Here is a 20,334-nt window from a genome sequence, read left to right on the forward strand (position 1 = left end):
TTATTATAACATGTACAGTTCTTGTATCTAAGTGGTCTTGGTTTTCTTTTCAGGTGTCCAGTACAGCTAGAAAAACTCACCCCTAACCTGACTGACGTGATAATCTTTTATCAGTATTTTTGTTTTTATACATTCAGCCAATCACAACTGATTTTTGGATATGAAGTGCGTGCTCTCGTGAACTTCATGAACCAGGTGCATTTTAGCGAGATAACAACTGCAGAATATCATTAGGCTGTTATTTGTAAATGAACATTATGAATTACACTTCAGACACAGTGACCACATTGATAACGTTTCTCTATGAAACAGAACACAACAAACGAAACCGACCCGCATCCTTACATACCCAGGTCATCAGAAATAAGGGCCTTGTTGAACGTTACCAGGGACGTTCCCTTTAAATATGCAATGCCATTGTTTGGATACATTATGCCTTTCCTACTTCTCGTAACAATTGTAGCCAACACTCTCATTGTGGTAGTTCTGGCTCAACGACACATGCGCACTCCGACGAACTTGGTCCTCCTAGCTATGGCCATTTCAGACTTATTAACGCTGTTGTTTCCGGCTCCATGGTATTTCTACATGTACACACTTGGTAACTACAATAATGTATTGTTTCCAATTCCAGCTTGCTATTGCTACCATTACATGTATGAAGTGATACCTGCTTTCTTTCACACTGCTTCCATCTGGCTCACTCTGGTCCTTGCTGTCCAACGCTACATCTACGTGTGTCATCCGACAGTTGCCAGCACGTGGTGCACTGTCCCACGTGTTGTAAGGGCTATGGTTTCCGTGTACCTCGTAGCTTTCTTCCACCAGTCCACCAGGATATTTGACCGGGTGTTTCTGCAAGTACAGTTCAGGTGGAACAATGAAATCTACTTTGGCTGTGTGTTTGAAACAGCGAGTTGGGTAAAGGATGTTATAAACGAAAACGTTTACTTCACGTACTATTACGTTTTCCGTATATTGTTCGTCCATATTGGTCCTTGTACTGCTCTAGTTGTGATGAACTTCCTTCTCTTCCGAGCTATGAAGGAAGCCCAGATTAAACGAGACAGGCTATTCAAGGAAAACCGTAAGAGCGAGTGTAAGAAACTACGAGACAGTAACTGTACCACTCTCATGTTAATCGTCGTCGTCACAGTTTTCCTAGCTGTCGAGATCCCCCTGGCGGTGACAACTCTGCTCCACGTGATGCAGAATGCTCTCGAGCTCCAGATCGCTGATTACAATGACTTAAACGCCACCATTCTGTTCACAAACTTTTTCATAATGCTCAGTTATCCTTTCAACTTTGCAATTTACTGTGGCATGAGTCGACAATTTCGAGAGACGTTTAAAGACCTGTTCGTAATGGGTAACCTCATAAGCAGGCGTGAAAGTTCTTCGAGATATAGCCCCGTTAACGGACCACCCAAAAATTCAGCTCACGAGACTGTTCTATAAAAAATAAGAGACGAATGGTAAAATAAGTAAGTGACTAAATAAAGCTGGTTAATGACACAAGTTCGTCAACACCTCAAATATTTTATTTATTCTTGTTGTTTCCGTCATGAAATCTTAAGAACTGACAAAAAGAGTGGTTTCAATTTACTGTCTTTCAAAATATGTAGTGGACACTAAAGATATTTAAGTATTTTGATGAAACAGTTAGAGAAAAGCGACCTTTAACCTCCAGAAAATTATAAAAGATCTGTGTAAAATTCTTTATCTGGAATTACATTTGGAGAGATCAGGGAAGTGGCTTTTGTAATGTATGGGTAAGATTATTAGACATTACTCTTTGGTAGATTCTCCAAGTTCCAATGTGAAACTTCCCTCCAGTGGATGGTAAGCTTACAATAAATCCTGGGGCTCATTAATGTAAGCTGACTTCACCATGAGGGACTCTTGGAACACCGGATAAGTACTGGGGCTCATTAATGTGAGATGACTTCACCACGAGGGACTGACTGTTGGAACACCGGATAAGTACTGGGGCTCATTAATGTGAGATGACTTCACTACGAGGGACTGACTGTTGGAACACCGGATAAGTACTGGGGCTCATTAATGTGAGATGACTTCACTACGAGGGACTGACTGTTGGAACACCGGATAAGTACTGGGGCTCATTAATGTGAGATGACTTCACTACGAGGGACTGACTGTTGGAACACCGGATAAGTACTGGGGCTCATTAATGTGAGATGACTTCACTACGAGGGACTGACTGTTGGAACACCGGATAAGTACTGGGGCTCATTAATGTGAGATGACTTCACTACGAGGGACTGACTGTTGGAACACCAGAATAAATCCTGGAGCTCATTCATTTGAGCTGACTTCACCACAAGAGACTGTTCGAACACCATGATAAATCTTGGGGCTCATTAATGTGAGCTAACTTTGCCACGAGGGACTCTTAGAACACCAAAATAAATCCTGGGATTCGTTAATGTTAGCTAATTTCACCAAAGGGACCTTTGTAGCACCAGAATAAATCCTGGGGCTCATTGATGTAAGCTAACCTCACTACGAGGGACTGACTGTTGGGACATCAGAATAAATCCTGGGGCTCATTGATGTAAGCTAACCTCACTACGAGGGACTGACTATTGGGACATCAGAATAAATCCTGGGGCTCATTAACATGAGCTAATCTCACCACGAGAAACTGTTGGTACAACAGATTAAATACTGGGACTTATTAGTGCGAACTGATTTCACCACGAAGGACTGTTGAAACACCAGAATAACTCCTGGGGCTCATTAATGTCAGTTGACTTAACCACCAGGGATTGTTGAAACACCAGAACACAGTGTTAGGATAACCTGCCCTATTTTATTGTTACTTATCCATTACATGTTCAATAGATTAATATTAGTGTATTAAAACTCTGTTTTCGGTGTGTTGTGAGTTATTGTTAGTTGTTATGATTCAGCTTTCCGCTTGTGGATATAATAATATATATGGTTGTGTCAATAAACAGCTGTATCTGCTCACTGTCAATAATATGTATGGTTGTGTCAATAAACAGCTGTATCTGCTCACTGTCAATAATATGTATGGTTGTGTCAATAAACAGTTGTATTGTCTATCTGGTATTGTTTTAAGTACAGAAAATCAAAAGTAAAACTGCATTGATGATAAACATTGAATTAACACTTGAGTATCTTAGTCAAGTTTACTGATAACTTTATGTTTATAGATACATTTACCCTACTTTAATTAAAGGTAGGCCTTCCTTGCAACACAATATATTTACCCTATTTTAATTAACAAAACGCCTCCCCTTCCCTTACAACTCAAGATATTAGCTCTATTTTAGCTAAAGAAAGGCCATCCTTACAACACATGAGATAGTTACCCAACTTTAATTAACGAAAGAACTTCCTTACAACACGAAGTATTCGCCCCACTTTAATTAACGAAAGGTCTTCCTTACAACACGAGATATTTACCCGATTTTAATTAACAAAAAAGCCTTCCTTACAACACGAGATATTTACCCTATTTTAATTAACAAAAAGCCTTCCTTGCAACACGAAATATTTACCCTATTTTAATTAAGAAAAGGCCTTCCTTACAGCACAGGAGAGATATACCCTACTTTAATTAAGAAAAGGCCTTCCTTACAACACGAGATATTTACCATATTTTAATTCACGAAAGGCATTCCTTACAACAGATGAAAGATTTACTCAACTTTCAATTAATTAATGAAATGATTTTCTTACAATACACGAGATACTTACCCTCCCTTCCTCAGAGATAAATACTTTTTCCGATTTTTTAAATAAAAGAAACATTAGCAACTGAAAATATCCCGTAAATGAAGTAAAATCAGTATTAAAATATTTTATAATAAAATATCTATTCTTATTGTTTCTAAATTCGTAAATACGTGATTTTAAGTTGCAGTAACAAAATAACTATATAACAACATTATTTCGTTTCTTACAAAAGCAAAGGATACAGCCTGGATGTTAGGACAATCGATCTTACAATTTGTGGGTCCAGTGTTAGAACTAGTCATCAAACATGCTCGTCCTTTCTGTCTTGGGGCGGTGTAATGTGACAGACAACCTCCCTTTTTGTTGATAAAAAGTGGTCCAAAAGCTGGTGATTGGTGGTAATCACTAGGGGCTTTCCCCTCTAGTCTTCCAATCAAAAATCAAGGAAGGCTAGAGCAGATAGTTCTCGTGTAGAACTGCGCCAAATTCAACAAACAAAACATTCATAAACTGAACTAATTCTTATTGATTTTTTTCAGCACAAGACATTTGATCAAAAGTTTCGAACAAATAAACAGAACTGATGAACAAATTTATCGATCGACGAGCCAGCTTGTTGATACAATTGTAGCATATGTTGCATTAACAGTAAATAGTTTGTAAAATGGAAATATCTGTGAGAAATTCATCATTAATAATTCGGTAATAAACACAGCAATACTTACTAAAACATAAAAATATCTCATTGGTCGACAAGAATCTTAACTCGTATTTAAACCTTTACGTTTAATCAACATGAGCCTTACAAAAAATAGAACAGTTTATAAAGCACACAATGCCTTCATTCTAATTATCTAACAGTTTAGACATTATTATTAGTTCCACCGGTTAGAGGTACGTTTATAATATTTCAATCTCGGATTTCGACAAGATAAAAAGTTACAATATCTCAAAAACACCCAAACATAGTTTAGAAACCGATTGTCTTGTAAGTAGTTAATTAATGAATACTAAATAACAGGACTCACAGTTCCAGACCGCTTGACAAAACCATTATGAAACCTTCTCTAAAGTTAGAAATAAGAAAAGTATACACTGTCACTGTTGAACTGACATGTGTATACTTAGATATGGAATAAACACACGTAAACTGTCATTGTTGTACTGACATCAGTACATTTAGATATGTAGTGAAAACACGTAAACTCTCATTGTTGTACGGATACGTCTACATATGGTGAGCACACATATATTATCATTGTTACACTAACACGTGTAGATTTAGATATGTAGTGAACACACGTAAACTATAATTGTTGTACTGAATTGTGCACATTTAGATATAAAATGAACACGCCTAAACAGTCATTGCTGTACCAAAAATTCTGGACTTAGATATGTAGTACACAGTCATTCTTGTACTAGGATGTATAGATTTAGTTATGCAATGAACACAGGTACACTATCATTGTTCGACTCACATGTGTATATTTAGATATGTAGTGAACACACGTAAGCTCTTATTGTCGCACTGGTGTGTACATTCAGATATGTACACATGTCAGTACACATGTACACACGTAGATTCTCATTGTTATATTAACACTTATGTAATTAGATATGTAGTGAACACACGTGATCTGTCATTGTTGTATTGACATATATACATTTAGATATGTAGTGAACACACGTGATCTGTCATTGTTCTACTGACATGTGTACGTTTAGATACGTAATGAATACACATGAACTGTTTGTATGATGTGACTCGTAACCTTACAGATAGAACATTGTCTTTCATTTTCTGTAATAATTTTAATGTACACGTGTCACTTTTCAACAGAGGTTAAATTTCATTTCTCTTCTGCTTTTCTCGAAAGCTGGATGGATTTTATTTAATCAATTTTAGTACTGTATATTTTGCCTAGTTTCAAGTTTCCCGTTAACTTGAAATGAATATTGTTATTAAATTTTCGTCAAAGCTGTCAAGTTATGTTATTACTTAATTTAGTAAGCTCATATGTTATTATCTTTAACTTACTTGATATAATTCTCTTGTTAATGGTTTTCTTTAGTTAAATTTGTTTATTTTTATTCTGTCCTTTTCTTAAATTTCTTTCAAATACTGCAAAACTTACATTGTATTCACCTGTTCATCTAACTAAACAAGAAATATTTCTAACCTATTGTAGCAATCAAATACAACAAATACTGCAAAACTTACATTGTATTCACCTGTTCATCTAACTAAACAAGAAATATTTCTAACCTATTGTAGTAATCAAATACAACAAATACTGCTATTATTACATTGTATTCACTTGTTCATCTAACTAAACAAGAAATATTTCTAACCTATTGTAGTAATCAAATACAACAAATACTGCTATTATTACATTGTATTCACTTGTTCATCTAACTAAACAAGAAATATTTCTAACCTATTGTAGTAATCAAATACAACAAATACTGCTATACTTACATTGTATTGATCTGTTCATCTAACTAAACAAGAAATATTTCTAACCTATTGTAGCAATCAAATACAACAAATACTGCTATACTTACATTGTATTCACTTGTTCATCTAACTAAACAAGAAATACTTCTAACCTATTGTAGTAATCAAATACAACAAATACTGCTATTATTACATTGTATTCACCTGTTCATCTAACTAAACAAGAAATATTTCTAACCTATTGTAGCAATCAAATACAACAAATACTGCTATACTTACATTGTATTCACTTGTTCATCTAACTAAACAAGAAATACTTCTAACCTATTGTAGTAATCAAATACAACAAATACTGCTATACTTACATTGTATTCACCTGTTCATCTAACTAAACAAGAAATACTTCTAACCTATTGTAGTAATCAAATACAACAAATACTGCTATTATTACATTGTATTCACCTGTTCATCTAACTAAACAAGAAATACTTCTAACCTATTGTAGTAATCAAATACAACAAATACTGCTATACTTACATTGTATTGATCTGTTCATCTAACTAAACAAGAAATACTTCTAACCTATTGTAGTAATCAAATACAACAAATACTGCTATACTTACATTGTATTGATCTGTTCATCTAACTAAACAAGAAATACTTCTAACCTATTGTAGTAATCAAATACAACAAATACTGCTATACTTACATTGTATTGATCTGTTCATCTAACTAAACAAGAAATATTTCTAACCTATTGTAGTAATCAAATACAACAAATACTGCAAAACTTACATTGTATTCATCTGTTCATCTAACTAAACAAGAAATATTTCTAACCTATTGTAGTAATCAAATACAACAAATACTGCTATTATTACATTGTATTCATCTGTTCATCTAACTAAACAAGAAATATTTCTAACCTATTGTAGTAATCAAATACAACAAATACTGCTATTATTACATTGTATTCATCTGTTCATGCAACTAAACAAGAAATATTTCTAACCTATTGTAGTAATCAAATACAAGAAATACTGCTATACTTACATTGTATTCATCTGTTCATCTAACTAAACAAGAAATATTTCTAACTTATTGTAGTAATCAAATACAACAAATACTGCTATACTTACATTGTATTGATCTGTTCATCTAACTAAACAAGAAATATTTCTAACCTATTGTAGTAATCAAACATCAGTTCACAACAAATACTTTTATCCTTTGTAACAATTCAAAAAATTTAAGAAATAAAAGACACTCAGTATTCACTGTTTTTTTTAATACCCGAGCTGAACGTGTCATAAAACAAGGAGACGTTTGTAAAGTGTTTTTGTTTCATTTTAATGGACAGTAATTAAATATTATAAACAACAACAACATATATATATTAAACGTGCACTAGAGAATTATTCTGAACACAAATATAATAGAATGTGGTTATTAACTGAAACTTCGTGTGATTTAATTACATAAACAGTAATCTGACGATAAATAATTCTAATGGAAGAATTTCCTTACGTATCTGAAAAATAAATAGTGTTTCGCTTCTTTAATTAGTCGTCTTTCCATGGAACGGAAAATGTTTCCGCTTTAACATTTTTGGTTTTCTTCAGAATAAAATAGCGTTAACGGTTTTATTATGCCCTATGGACGTGTGCTAATTTTAACACTTCTTTTAAGACAAGGTTTTAATTATTATATGGTTTTAATGTTTATTCTTACTGAAATACTTGTGTTGCTGGTGTTGTTTGGAATTAAGCACAAAGCTAAACAATGGGCTATCTGTGCTCTGCCCACCACGGGTATCGAAACCCGATTTTTAGCATTGTAAGTCCGCAGACATACCGCTGAGCCAATGGGGGCCCTTGTCTTGCTAGAAAGTTTATTAGTGTAGAATTGATGCCTTTTGTTGTCTCGGGTAACATAACTGTGGGCTTGTTTGTTTGTTCGAAGTTAAGCACAAAACGACACAATGGGATATCTGTGCTGTGGCCAAAACGGCTGTACAAACCCAGTTTCTGGTGTTGTAAGTTGGCAGATGTATCGCTGTGCTATTGGGGGAGTGGACTAAACATGACTTTTAAATGAAGTTAACGCATAAAGAAACGATTAAAAATTTTCTTATTTTTGATATAAATAAATGAACACATTAAATGACTAACTAACAAAGTGACTTTAATAAGATAAAGACTTAACCTTCATGTCAAGCAAAGTGACTTTAATAAGATAAAGATTTAACCTTCATGTCAAACAAAGTGACTTTCAAAATATAAATAATTCATCTTAATGTCAAACAAAGTTACTTTAAAATATGAAAACTTGACCTTAATGTCAAACAAAGTGACTTTAATGAGATAAAGACTTAATCTTCATGTCAAATAAAGTTACTTTAAAAGGATAAAACTTAACATTCACGTTAATCAAAGTGACTTTAAAACAATAAAGACTTAACCTTAATGTGAAACAAAGAGAATTTAATAAGATAAAAACTTAACCTTAATGTGAAACAAAGTGACTTTAAAACGATAAAGACTTAGACTTCATGTCAAACAAAGTGACTTTAATAAGATTAAATACTTAATCCTTATATCGACAAAGTGACTTTAATAAGATAAAGACTTAACCTTCAGGTCTAACAAAGTGACTTTAAAACGACAAAGACACAACCTTCATCTCAAACAAAGTAACGTTAATAAGATAAAAGTTAACCTTCATGCCAAACAAAGTGACTTTAAAACGATAAGGATATAACCTTCATGTTAAACAAAGTGATTTTGAAACTATAAACATTTAACCTTCAAACAAGGTGATTTGAATAAGATAAAGACTTAACCTTCATGAAGACGTTTTACTTAATTAATATAATATTGAATTTTAAAACACTTTCCTTCAAGTTTAAGATGAACTACTTTAAGCTACGTTTAGCCCAGGGCTACACAACTGTCTGTCTCACTCTGTATATCATGGAAATCGAACTCCAAATTTTGCCGTTGTAGCTCCGTGACTTTCTTATCGGACTACCGAGATACCCGAATGTGGTAAAAATAATTCAAGTTAAATTGCTCAAAATTTGTGAATCGTCCGATGGTAAAAATAAAACTTTAAGCTCTATTCTGTGGCGTACTTAAATGACCTGATGTAGGTTATTACAACAAATACTTTCTCATTAAAACACTATTACCAGCACAAAGTAATAGTAGTTCTGATAATACATTCATAAGGTACAATATTCATTTATTTTATACTGTGTCAGTTCAGTTCAGTTGTCATGACAGTTCTTTAACGTGCCAGTAATTTATCCTGTACTGATGCTACGCTGTCGGGTAGCTCGCTGATTTTAAACTTGTTTACTGAGCTGCTAACACAACTTCTTTCTCTTGTAGAATATTTTTTCTATAAAATTAAGACAAGTACTGTCTTACTTAATGTTTGATTATCAACATTTACATTTCTTGTATTAAGAAGCGCGGCTCTCTGTTAGAGCTTCACCTTTGGAACATACGATGCGCTTCGAATCAGTGCGATATCAAACAACTCTTTGAACTACGGGTGTGTTATAAGAGTTACAATCAATCCCTCCTTGTGGATAATTGGTGGTCGGGTGTCGCTGACTGCTCCCTTTTCTCTATCCAGTACTTTGAAATAAAAGATGGTTGCAGTTTGCACTAGAAACGAATACTCGTATTCAAGTAGGTCTCATCAAAGTCAAATGTTTGTTAGGGTTAGCAGTCAACGTTCTCATTTGGTGTTTAGTCATTTTGTAGTTTAAATTCTGTCATAAACTCAATGATGGCCTTCACTTTTCATAATAATTGTTAATGTGTTTTTATATAATTTTAACACCATTAGAATTAACATAACAACAATTATAAACAAGTACAGTATTAAGTAACTGGCTACACATTGGAACAAATTCTTATTTTCTGATAACAAACTACATTATTTTTACACATAGGTTACCTCACCTGCTCCTATGATAACAAACTACATTATTTTTACACATAGGTTACCTCACCTGTTTCTATGATAACAAACTACATTATTTTTACACATAGGTTACCTCACCTGCTTCTATGATAACAAACTACATTATTTTTACACATAGGTTACCTCACCTGCTTCTATGATAACAAACTACATTATTTTTTTACACATAGGTTACCTCACCTGCTTCTATACATCAAATAAAACTTTCAATAGAAACAGGAGAGAAATCTCAAGCATTTCTTCCAAATTGACACCTTTAATTTTTAAGTTTACTGATGTAAGAAACTATTATTACTGTTAACCATGGTTAACACAAAACCAAGACAAGTTTCTTCTTTTCTAAAATTTAATTTAAATGTTCAGTGAGAAACCTACTGAATAAACACTTAAATCCAAATATAACAACATCAACTTTTAAAGGAGGGAAGTTCTGAGTACAGTGATTACAATGTGAGTCGAGTAGAAACTCGGTAATAACACTACTGTATGTAACACAAATTTTGTTCCTGGATAGCATGTATTATTTGTAAACTGCTTATGTCGTAAAAGTACAGAAAATGACCATTATTCCTTCAAACTTTGCTTTTGTGATCTGGATAATGAAATTTAGAAATTAACCTGTTTTCTATGTAAAAACGGACAAATTTTTACATTTTCATTCCGTTAAGTCTGAATAAAACAACATATGAATCAAGATTTACATGTATTTATACTAAAGTTATATAAAATGTTTAGAAGTGAGCAGTTTTTCGAGATTTGTGACGGTAGTGTAAATCACTTTCACCTATCAGCTCTCAAATATAGACTCCAATCATGTTTTCGTTATACGCTTCTTGGTAGCGACGTTCAAAGTCCAGTATATCTTGATGGAAACACTCGCGTTGCTCCTCTGAGTATGCTCCCACGTTTTCCTTGAAGAGAACGGATACTTATTCCCGTTATGGAGCAGCACATCTTTGAGGTTTCTGGATGAGCTATCAATGAAGAGGCGCCACTCGTTCGGGCTACAGACAATCCAGTTGCCTCGCACAGACCGGATACATTGTGGCAGGGGAAGAGCCCATCTTAACGAGTGAAGAAACTTGAATAATGTCGGTGACGCTTTCTCTAACTTGCAACTTGCACAATTTCATCTAACTAATCCCACTCCTTGAACCTAGATGTGAAAAGCTCGGCATTCGACTTTGTTAGACCAAGATTTCTGATCAAGTCATTGAGGTCTCTTTGGTTGGGTAATAGTATGGGTTTCTCTCACCAGCTGCACCTCTGAAATTGTAATCTGGATCTTCAACGTTTACCTCGATGTATGATGGAAGGTACGGATACACGATAATAGATGTCTTCTTGCCAGCCCAACGTTTGGAAGAGAATACTTGCAGCTTCTTGATGCCATCTCTGATAAAATCAGATAGGTCTATGTGTTCACTCAGGCAGCCAGAACTAAACTGAAGTGGTGAGTAGTGAGCCCTTGTATATATATTACTATGGAAACTTCTAGAAAATTCTAAAAGGCTCTTGAAAATTCTCGTAAGTTCTACAACATTCTAGAAAATTCTCTATCAGCTACTCAGCACTGAATCCACCTGGAATGTTCTGAAAATGGGTAAATTTGAAAATTTCATTATTTAGGTCACAAAAGTTTGAAGAGAAAAGTAGGTCATTTCCATTTACTTTAGGTATAAGCAATTGAGAAATAACACTTTCTGTCAAAGAACAGGAAAAATTAAAATTCTGTAACAGAGTGTTATAAAAATCAAAACACGTTTAACGTAAATATTGCTACTACTGTATTTTTAACACGTTAAAATATAAAAATACATCGAAGTTAGAACCTCTCGAGCAACCAGTATAATAACATTCAGGAAAGGTGTTATACAAGTACTTTCTATCCTAGTAAGAACAACATAACCCAATGATTTTGTTTGTTTGTTTGTTTTGTTTTTGAATTTCGCGCAAAGCTACTCAAGGGTTGTCTGTGCTAGCCGTCCCTAATTTTGCAGTGTAAGACTAGAAAGAAGGCAGCTAGTCATCACCACCCACCGCTAACTATTGGGCTACTCTTTTACCAACAAATAGTGGGATTGACTGTAACATAATAACGCCCCCGCGGCTGAAAGGGCGAGCATGTTTGGCGCGATGGGGATGCGAACCCGCGACCCTCGGATTACGAGTCACACGCCTTAACACGCTTGGCCATGCCAGGCCCAAATAACGAATGCATTGTGGATAATATAATTTAGGATGCACTAATTATATTCTGTGCTACTAGTGTATTTCACACGATGAAATCTGTATAACACCATGATCATTTCGTGCAAGTTCGAATAATCTTTATGGAAGCCTTCCTTAAACTGCAAATTCGAGCTACCGTCACCAAATATGCTAGCACTTTCAGCCGTGAGGACGTTATGAAGCGTAACCAATCACATTATTCGTTGTTAATAGAGTATCCCAAGAGGTGACGGTGTTAAATTAAGAACCGCTAAGGGTGATATTTCTTGCGTAGTTTTGCGAGAAATTCACAACAACCAAACTCACTCGATGAAAGTCAAACAACTCATTTAACTTTTTTCTATATTTTTTCACTTCATCCATCTCTTCAATACATCTGTTGACACAAACATTACATTCTACCTGCTTTCAAAACTACGAGCTGTCAAATAAAGGTGTACCAACATTATACTTTCGTCCTACGACACACTGAGAGTTTTTAGAACCAAACAATATGTTCAAACACGTTGATACAACTGTTGTTTTCACAAGTATATAGTATACAATGTCTCTCACAGAGATCCTGATTACTTCGTAGCTGCAATAATTTGCTGTTACAAGACAAATTACCATACAATTTTCATTCTTGTCGAACTTGGAAATCTCCACTTTTTTTAACGTATGTTATAGTTATCATGAACCACCAGGTGCAACTGATTAGTGACAATATATTTGTCATAAAAAACTGACATTCTATAGTTTCACACACAGATTAATTGTGTACTAAATATTGACATCTAGGCTTTTCCTTTTACATAAGTTTCACAAACAATGAATGCTACTGTAAACAAAGTAGCTTTTGTCAACAATGTTACAGTATACAAGGTAGCTTTTGTCAACAATGTTACAGCACTATACCTAGTTTTGTGAACAATGTTATAGTACACAAAGTAGCTTATCTCAACAATGCTACAGTACTATATCTAGTTTTGTGAACAATGTTACAGTACAATATCTAGTTCTGTGAACAATGATATTATAAACAAAGTAGCTTCTGTTAACAATGTTACAGTGCTATATTTAGTTGTGTGAACAATGTTACAGTACACAAAGTAGCTTTTGTCAACAATGTTATAGTAGACAAAATGGCTTTTGTAAACTATGTTATAGCGCTATACGTAGTTTTGCGAACAATGTTATAGCATTCCACCTAGCTTTGTGAATAATGTATTATATTTGTTTGTTTGTTTGTTTTGGAATTTCGCACAAAGCTACTCGAGGGCTATCTGTGCTAGCCGTCCCTAATTTTGTAGTGTAAGACTAGAGGGAAGGCAGCTAGTCATCACCACCCACCGCCAACTCTTGGGCTACTCTTTTACCAACGAAAAGTGGGATTGACCGTCACATTATAACGCCCCCACGGCTGGGAGGGCGAGCATGTTTAGCGCGACGCTCGAATTACGAGTCGCGCGCCTTACGCGCTGGCCATGCCTGGCCCTAATGTATTATATATAATTTTGTAAAAGTGTTGTATTAACATATCTAGCTTTGAGAATAAAGTTACGCTACTTTATATAACTTTGTGGAAAATATTACAATGGCCTGTTTCGAAAGTAAGCTCTCTCACGATGACAAAATCATAAAATACAATAATTGTGTGTCATCACATAAGTAAAATATCCTCCAGGTGGCGACAGTGTCAGAGTCCATTTTTCTTATCAAAATGTTTTGTATTCTTTCTTTAGAGTTTTGGTAATATGTCATTTGAAGAAACATGTTTAGTACCTCGATACAATATCTACCAGCTAAGTGTCCATGTCATGTCAATCTTTTTTTCAAAGTAAGACCTATGACATCTCATTTGTATTGAATTTAAAACATATGATTTGCTGTTTCTCTCAACAGTTCATATATTTTGATTTCTGCCTTCGTACAAACAACGAGGAATAGTTTTCCTCACACAGTTTTATTAAGTTACAAACAAAACCGATTGACTGATGCAAGAGGCGGGTGGTGTTATGACGTTTTGATTTGGGTTGACATTGAACGTTTTTTATTTTTCATGGTAGTATTTTAGTCAGTTATTTATTTTCCATGATAGTATTTTAGTCAGTTATTTATTTTCCATGGTAGTATTTTAGTCACTTATTTATTTTCCATGGCAGTATTTTAGTCAGTTATTTATTTTCCATGGTAGTATTTTAGTCAGTTATTTTGTTCCTTTCTTGAATTTTAGCGCAAGCCTACTTGAGTACAATCAGGTTAAAGGCCCTTAATGTTGAGTTACAGGAAAAACAGCTAGTCAACACCACCCCCTTCTCGGCAGTGAAAACTTAAATAAATTGTCACGTTATAACGCACCAATGGCTGGAAGGTTGAGCAAGTTAGGTGACAGGATTCGAACCGATGGTCTGCAGTTTACGAATCGAGGGTCCTAACCACCAGGCTTAGATATAAAGGCTAGTAGTCCTTGTTAGTATCCATCACTGTCCACTGTTTTGTCATCATATTGTCACACCTCAGCAGCAGATTTAAACGTTTACTGTAAGCTACAGTCACCTTATATTTGATATGACATCAACATTTGTGAAGTTTCGTATTAAGCGAAGGGTGACATTGTTATTGTAACTTTAAAAACACTTCTTGAGAATATGTAACCATTAATATCTCATCAGTCATACGTTATTAGATTGAATGAAAGAGGTCCAGTCGTTCTTCAATAATACTTTTCTGAAAGAAATAAAAATTTCTATTACGAATTAATATATCCAAAACGTGAGACTTTTTTGTTTTTGGCACAGGTCCAATTTCTTGAAAACTACCAGTAAACAAACCATAACGTTAACGTCACTTGCGTTTAACGTTTAAGTGTGGGTAACGGAAAATGGGTCATTTGATGAAGCAAACAAGAGGTTTCACAATTTAATAACTATAGATTTCTCTGACAGTGTGGAAACCGTCAAATCATAATAGGGGCTTTTAGGATAATCTTAGGGTTTTAATTCCATATAAAGTTTTCCCTTTACATCAAATATATATCTTTCAATATGTCTTCTTTATCCTTCACCCCAAACATAGTTAATCTAACAAACTACAAGCTAAATTAAGTTCATATCGAGTTAAAAATATTATTAAAGACATTAACAGTCATAACCATAAATCACTGATAGAATGATTTTCTTCATCAGAATCATCATAAACTCGTTAATTTTAGTTCAAAGGTATGAAGAAATACAATGATATAAAAACTGATGAGTTAAGTATTAGAAACAATTCTCATTTCTTTTAAAATTATAATGTCATTAATAGTTTTACAAAGAACGACTGAAAGGTATCTTTCTCTCATACAAGATATTAGTTGACTTTAAAATGTATTAGCGGCGGTAAGTTACGTGATGGTATTCAGTAATTGTTTACTAATCTGCTTCGTTTTACTCAATTTATATTATCTGGTTGTTGTTTTCATTACATCAACTTCCCTTCCAAATGGCTTAGTAGTATTGTTGAAGAATTATAACGCTCCCAAACCTGTTTTTCATAACTCCGGTGGGCACAGAACTGATGTCTCGTTGCGCAGCTTTGAGGTTAGCAACAAACACCTTCTGGTGAAAACAGATTAATGAATACAACTGAAGTTCGAAAAATGCCTGTTTTTCAAATTATAAGAAAAATTTAGTGAATAAAACAAAACACTTCGAATTCTTAACTGCCATTTTCTAGTTAATTACAGTCTTTCTCTACCATCTGCTATTTAAAGTAAATCTTTCTCTACTATCTTCTAGTCAATGTTAATCCTTCTCTACCATGTTCTAGTTGATTTACATCCTTCTGTATTATATACTACTTAATGTTAATCCTTCTCAACCATCTTATAGGTGATTTAAATCCTTCTCTATTAGCTACTATTTAATGTTAATCCTTCTCTACCATCTTCTAGGTGATTTAAATCCTTCTCTGTTATCTACTATTTAATGTTAATCCTTCTCTACCATCTTCTAGGTGATTTAAATCCTTCTCTGTTATCTACTATTTAATGTTAATCCTTCTCTACCATCTTCTAGGTGATTTAAATCCTTCTCTGTTATCTACTATTTAATGTTAATCCTTTTCTATTATCTTCTACTTACGTTATATCTTTCTCTACCATATTCTAGTTAATGTTAAACCTTCTCTACCATATTCTAATTGATTTAAATCTTTGTGCATTATTTGCTAGTTAAGGTAAAACTAATATTATTTATTTTGAAAGGAAATCAGTGTCACATGTTTCCTAATCTCTAGTGCCAGTGAAGTGTCGAACAAAATTTGAAATCAAGCAAAACACAGTTTTTACTTTCTGACAAATTGTGGTATTCTACGAAAGGCCTCTTGGATAATGACTTCTGAGAGACAACATATAGATTTAAAATGCTATTTTTACACACGGAATCCGAAATGGAAAAGAGTAACGTGGAAAACATCGAAGTTTATGTGATTTGTTTTCACACATGTTTTGTTTCTTGGATTCCAGTATTTGTCATCTGTCAGTGCTTAAACGGTTACTTTTAGGTTCTCGTACGTCATTTAAAATAATGTTTCAAACAATAAAGTTGTGTGAGGTTTCTTATGGAAAGTCATCTCTATGAAACACGTATATATATCACAGCTAAAGATACCTTTTAGCCAACTCTTCTTCTTGTAAAATAAGTTAGGCCTTTCCTTCGGTGCAGTATGGCTGCTAATTCATTCCACAGCTATTATTAACTCATGAAGGAAAAGTGTCCTCTGGACTGAAGTGAAATGACGAATAAAATAACTTTATCTCTTATCGTCCAACCCAGTTGTTTAAACTTTGGTACTAAAAAATCCCATTATCTCTGATTGTCAAACCCATTTGTTTCAACTTTGGTATTAAAATAAACAACTGCTGTATTTGATCATTCAGTCCAGATATTTGAACTTCAGTTTTAAAACAAGCAATTGTCTCTTGAGCTAGCTATGCTTTTACCACTGAATAGTAGGACTGACCGTCACATTATAACTCCTACACGGCTGAATGAGTGAGCATTTTGGTGAACTGGGGATTCCCCAGGTTGTGAGTGGATCGCCCTAACCGCTGGGCTGTATTTTCTATAACAATGTCCCCAGTGGGACAGCGTGAAGACGTCTTATTTACATCGTTAAAATCAGAGGTACAATTCCTTCGGTGGATATGGCATATAGCTCGATATGTTTTGCTATAAGGAAACACACGTTCGCACATGGTATATAACGAATTTTTTTCAATGAATATTAATATTTTTCGTCCCCCAGGTGTGTCATCTGTAACTCCACACATTTATAACCCAACAAAACAAAAACAGATTTCGATACCTGTTTTAAACACAACACAAATAGCTCATCATGAAGCCTTTCGTTTAACAACCACAAAACAATAGGGTAACAGTTATTCCAACGTCGTGGAGATGTTATTTTGGACACAAACTGAAGTTATCAACCATTGTGAATAGCATTAGGCCACGAGTTCTATCACGAGGAATCAGGAAAGGAATATGAGCACGTGCCATATCTTACGTAGAAATTATATACGTTTATATTTATTTTTGTGTAAAAACACCAATATAGTAGCATGAAATCGATACACACAGAGACAGATAACATATCCTCCGTTCTATGAGTTAACATTCTCCAACACCTGACCTTTATAATGACTTCTCTTTATTCCGAGATGTTCTTCGTAAGAGTCTTGACATGTAAGCTTTCTCCTTTTTCTAATATTTATGAAAGGTCATTGTTTAAAAACATTTGAAGATAAGCGAAGGATTATCAAGTGACAATTGTATTATGTTTCTAGTAGCCAAGTTTGAAACAGATAGAACTCGGTAACCAAGGAAACGTCGGTTGGATAAATTATATTTAAAAACATCAGTGACGCCAGACTTGGATATGTTTTCAGAATAAAAAAACATTTGTAATGTTAAAGCTACTTACTAGTTCTCTATGTCGCTTTACCAACTGACGTATTCGTACACAGAATGTTTTGTTATTATTAAACATTTTTGTAGGTTATTAAGGCCAAATATTCGTAAAAGGAATTATAAACTGTGCCACAACACTAATATCATCACATATTATTCTTATTACATTAAAATTTTATATATTTATAATTCTAGTTACATAGACATATTTAACCGTTCCTTTATAATACCTATTTAGAGTTCTATTTAAATACACATTTAGTTATTCCTTCATAATGTTATATATTTATAATTCTAGTTACATAGACATATTTAACCGTTCCTTTATAATACCTATTTAGAGTTCTATTTAAATACACATTTAGTTATTCCTTCATAATGTTATATATTTATAATTCTAGTTACATAGACATATTTAACTGTTCCTTTATAATACTTATTTAGAGTTCTATTTAAATACACATTTAGTTATTCCTTCATAATGTTATATATTTATAATTCTAGTTACATAGACATATTTAACCGTTCCTTTATAATACCTATTTAGAGTTCTATTTAAATACACATTTAGTTATTCCTTCATAATGTTATATATTTATAATTCTAGTTACATAGACATATTTAACCGTTCCTTTATAATACTTATTTAGAGTTCTATTTAAATACACATTTAGTTATTCCTTCATAATGTTATATATTTATAATTCTAGTTACATAGACATATTTAACTGTTCCTTTATAATACCTATTTAGAGTTCTATTTAAATACACATTTAGTTATTCCTTCATAATGTTATATATTTATAATTCTAGTTACATAGACATATTTAACTGTTCCTTTATAATACCTATTTAGAGTTCTATTTAAATACACATTTAGTTATTCCTTCATAATGTTATATATATTATAATTCTAGTTACATAGACATATTTAACTGTTCCTTTATAATACCTATTTAGAGTTCTATTTAAATACACATTTAGTTATTCCTTCATAATGTTATATATTCATACTTCCAGTTAAGTATACACATTTAATTATTTCTTAATAATATTATATATTTATTCATAGTTCTAGTTAAATACACATTTAGTTGTTCCTTTTAGTGTTAGATATTTATAGTTCTTGTTAAATACACGTTTAGTTTATTCTTTAATGTTAGATATTTATAGTTCTTGTTAAATATATACATTTAGTTGTTCCTTTAGTGTTAGATATTTATAGTTCTTGTTAAATACACGTTTAGTTCATCCTTTAGTGTTAGATATTTATAGTTCTTGTTAAATACAACACGTTTAGTTCATCCTTTAGTGTTAGATATTTATAGTTCTTGTTAAATACATACGTTTAGTTCATCCTTTAGTGTTAGATATTTATAGTTCTTGTTAAATACACACGTTTAGTTCATCCTTTAGCGTTAGATATTTATAGTTCTTGTTAAATACACACGTTTAGTTCATCCTTTAGTGTTAGATATTTATAGTTCTTGTTAAAATACACACGTTTAGTTCATCCTTTAGCGTTAGATATTTATAGTTCTTGTTAAATACACACGTTTAGTTCATCCTTTAGTGTTAGATATTTATAGTTCTTGTTAAATACACACGTTTAGTTCATCCTTTAGTGTTAGATATTTATAGTTCTTGTTAAATACACGTTTAGTTCATCCTTTAGGGGGTTAGATATTTATAGTTCCTTGTTAAATATACACGTTTAGTTCATCCTTTAGTGTTAGATATTTATAGTTCTTGTTAAATATACACGTTTAGTTCATCCTTTAGTGTAAGATATTTATAGTTCTTGTTAAATATACACGTTTAGTTCATCCTTTAGTGTTAGATATTTATAGTTCTTGTTAAATACACACGTTTAGTTCATCCTTTAGTGTTAGATATTTATAGTTCTTGTTAAATACACACGTTTAGTTCATCCTTTAGCGTTAGATATTTATAGTTCTTGTTAAATGCACACGTTTAGTT

At 33.2% G+C, this 20,334-nt stretch overlaps 1 protein-coding gene across 1 annotated transcript; it reads left to right on the forward strand.

Annotated features, from left to right (window-relative positions):
• Positions 1–319: 319 nt before the first annotated feature.
• Positions 320–3,092, forward strand: LOC143234834 (sex peptide receptor-like). The gene has a single exon (XM_076472489.1). The coding sequence runs from the start codon at positions 412–414 to the stop codon at positions 1,456–1,458; it is 1,047 nt and encodes a 348-aa protein (XP_076328604.1). The 5' UTR covers positions 320–411; the 3' UTR covers positions 1,459–3,092.
• Positions 3,093–20,334: the final 17,242 nt, after the last annotated feature.

The sequence above is a fragment of the Tachypleus tridentatus genome, chromosome 12 (genome assembly GCF_004210375.1).
Source record: "Tachypleus tridentatus isolate NWPU-2018 chromosome 12, ASM421037v1, whole genome shotgun sequence".
NCBI classification, from domain to species: domain Eukaryota; kingdom Metazoa; phylum Arthropoda; class Merostomata; order Xiphosura; family Limulidae; genus Tachypleus; species Tachypleus tridentatus.

Bases quoted from the DNA above. Each gene is read 5' to 3' on its own strand.
- LOC143234834 (XM_076472489.1), top strand. From the start codon at position 412: ATGCCATTGTTTGGATACATTATGCCTTTCCTACTTCTCGTAACAATT.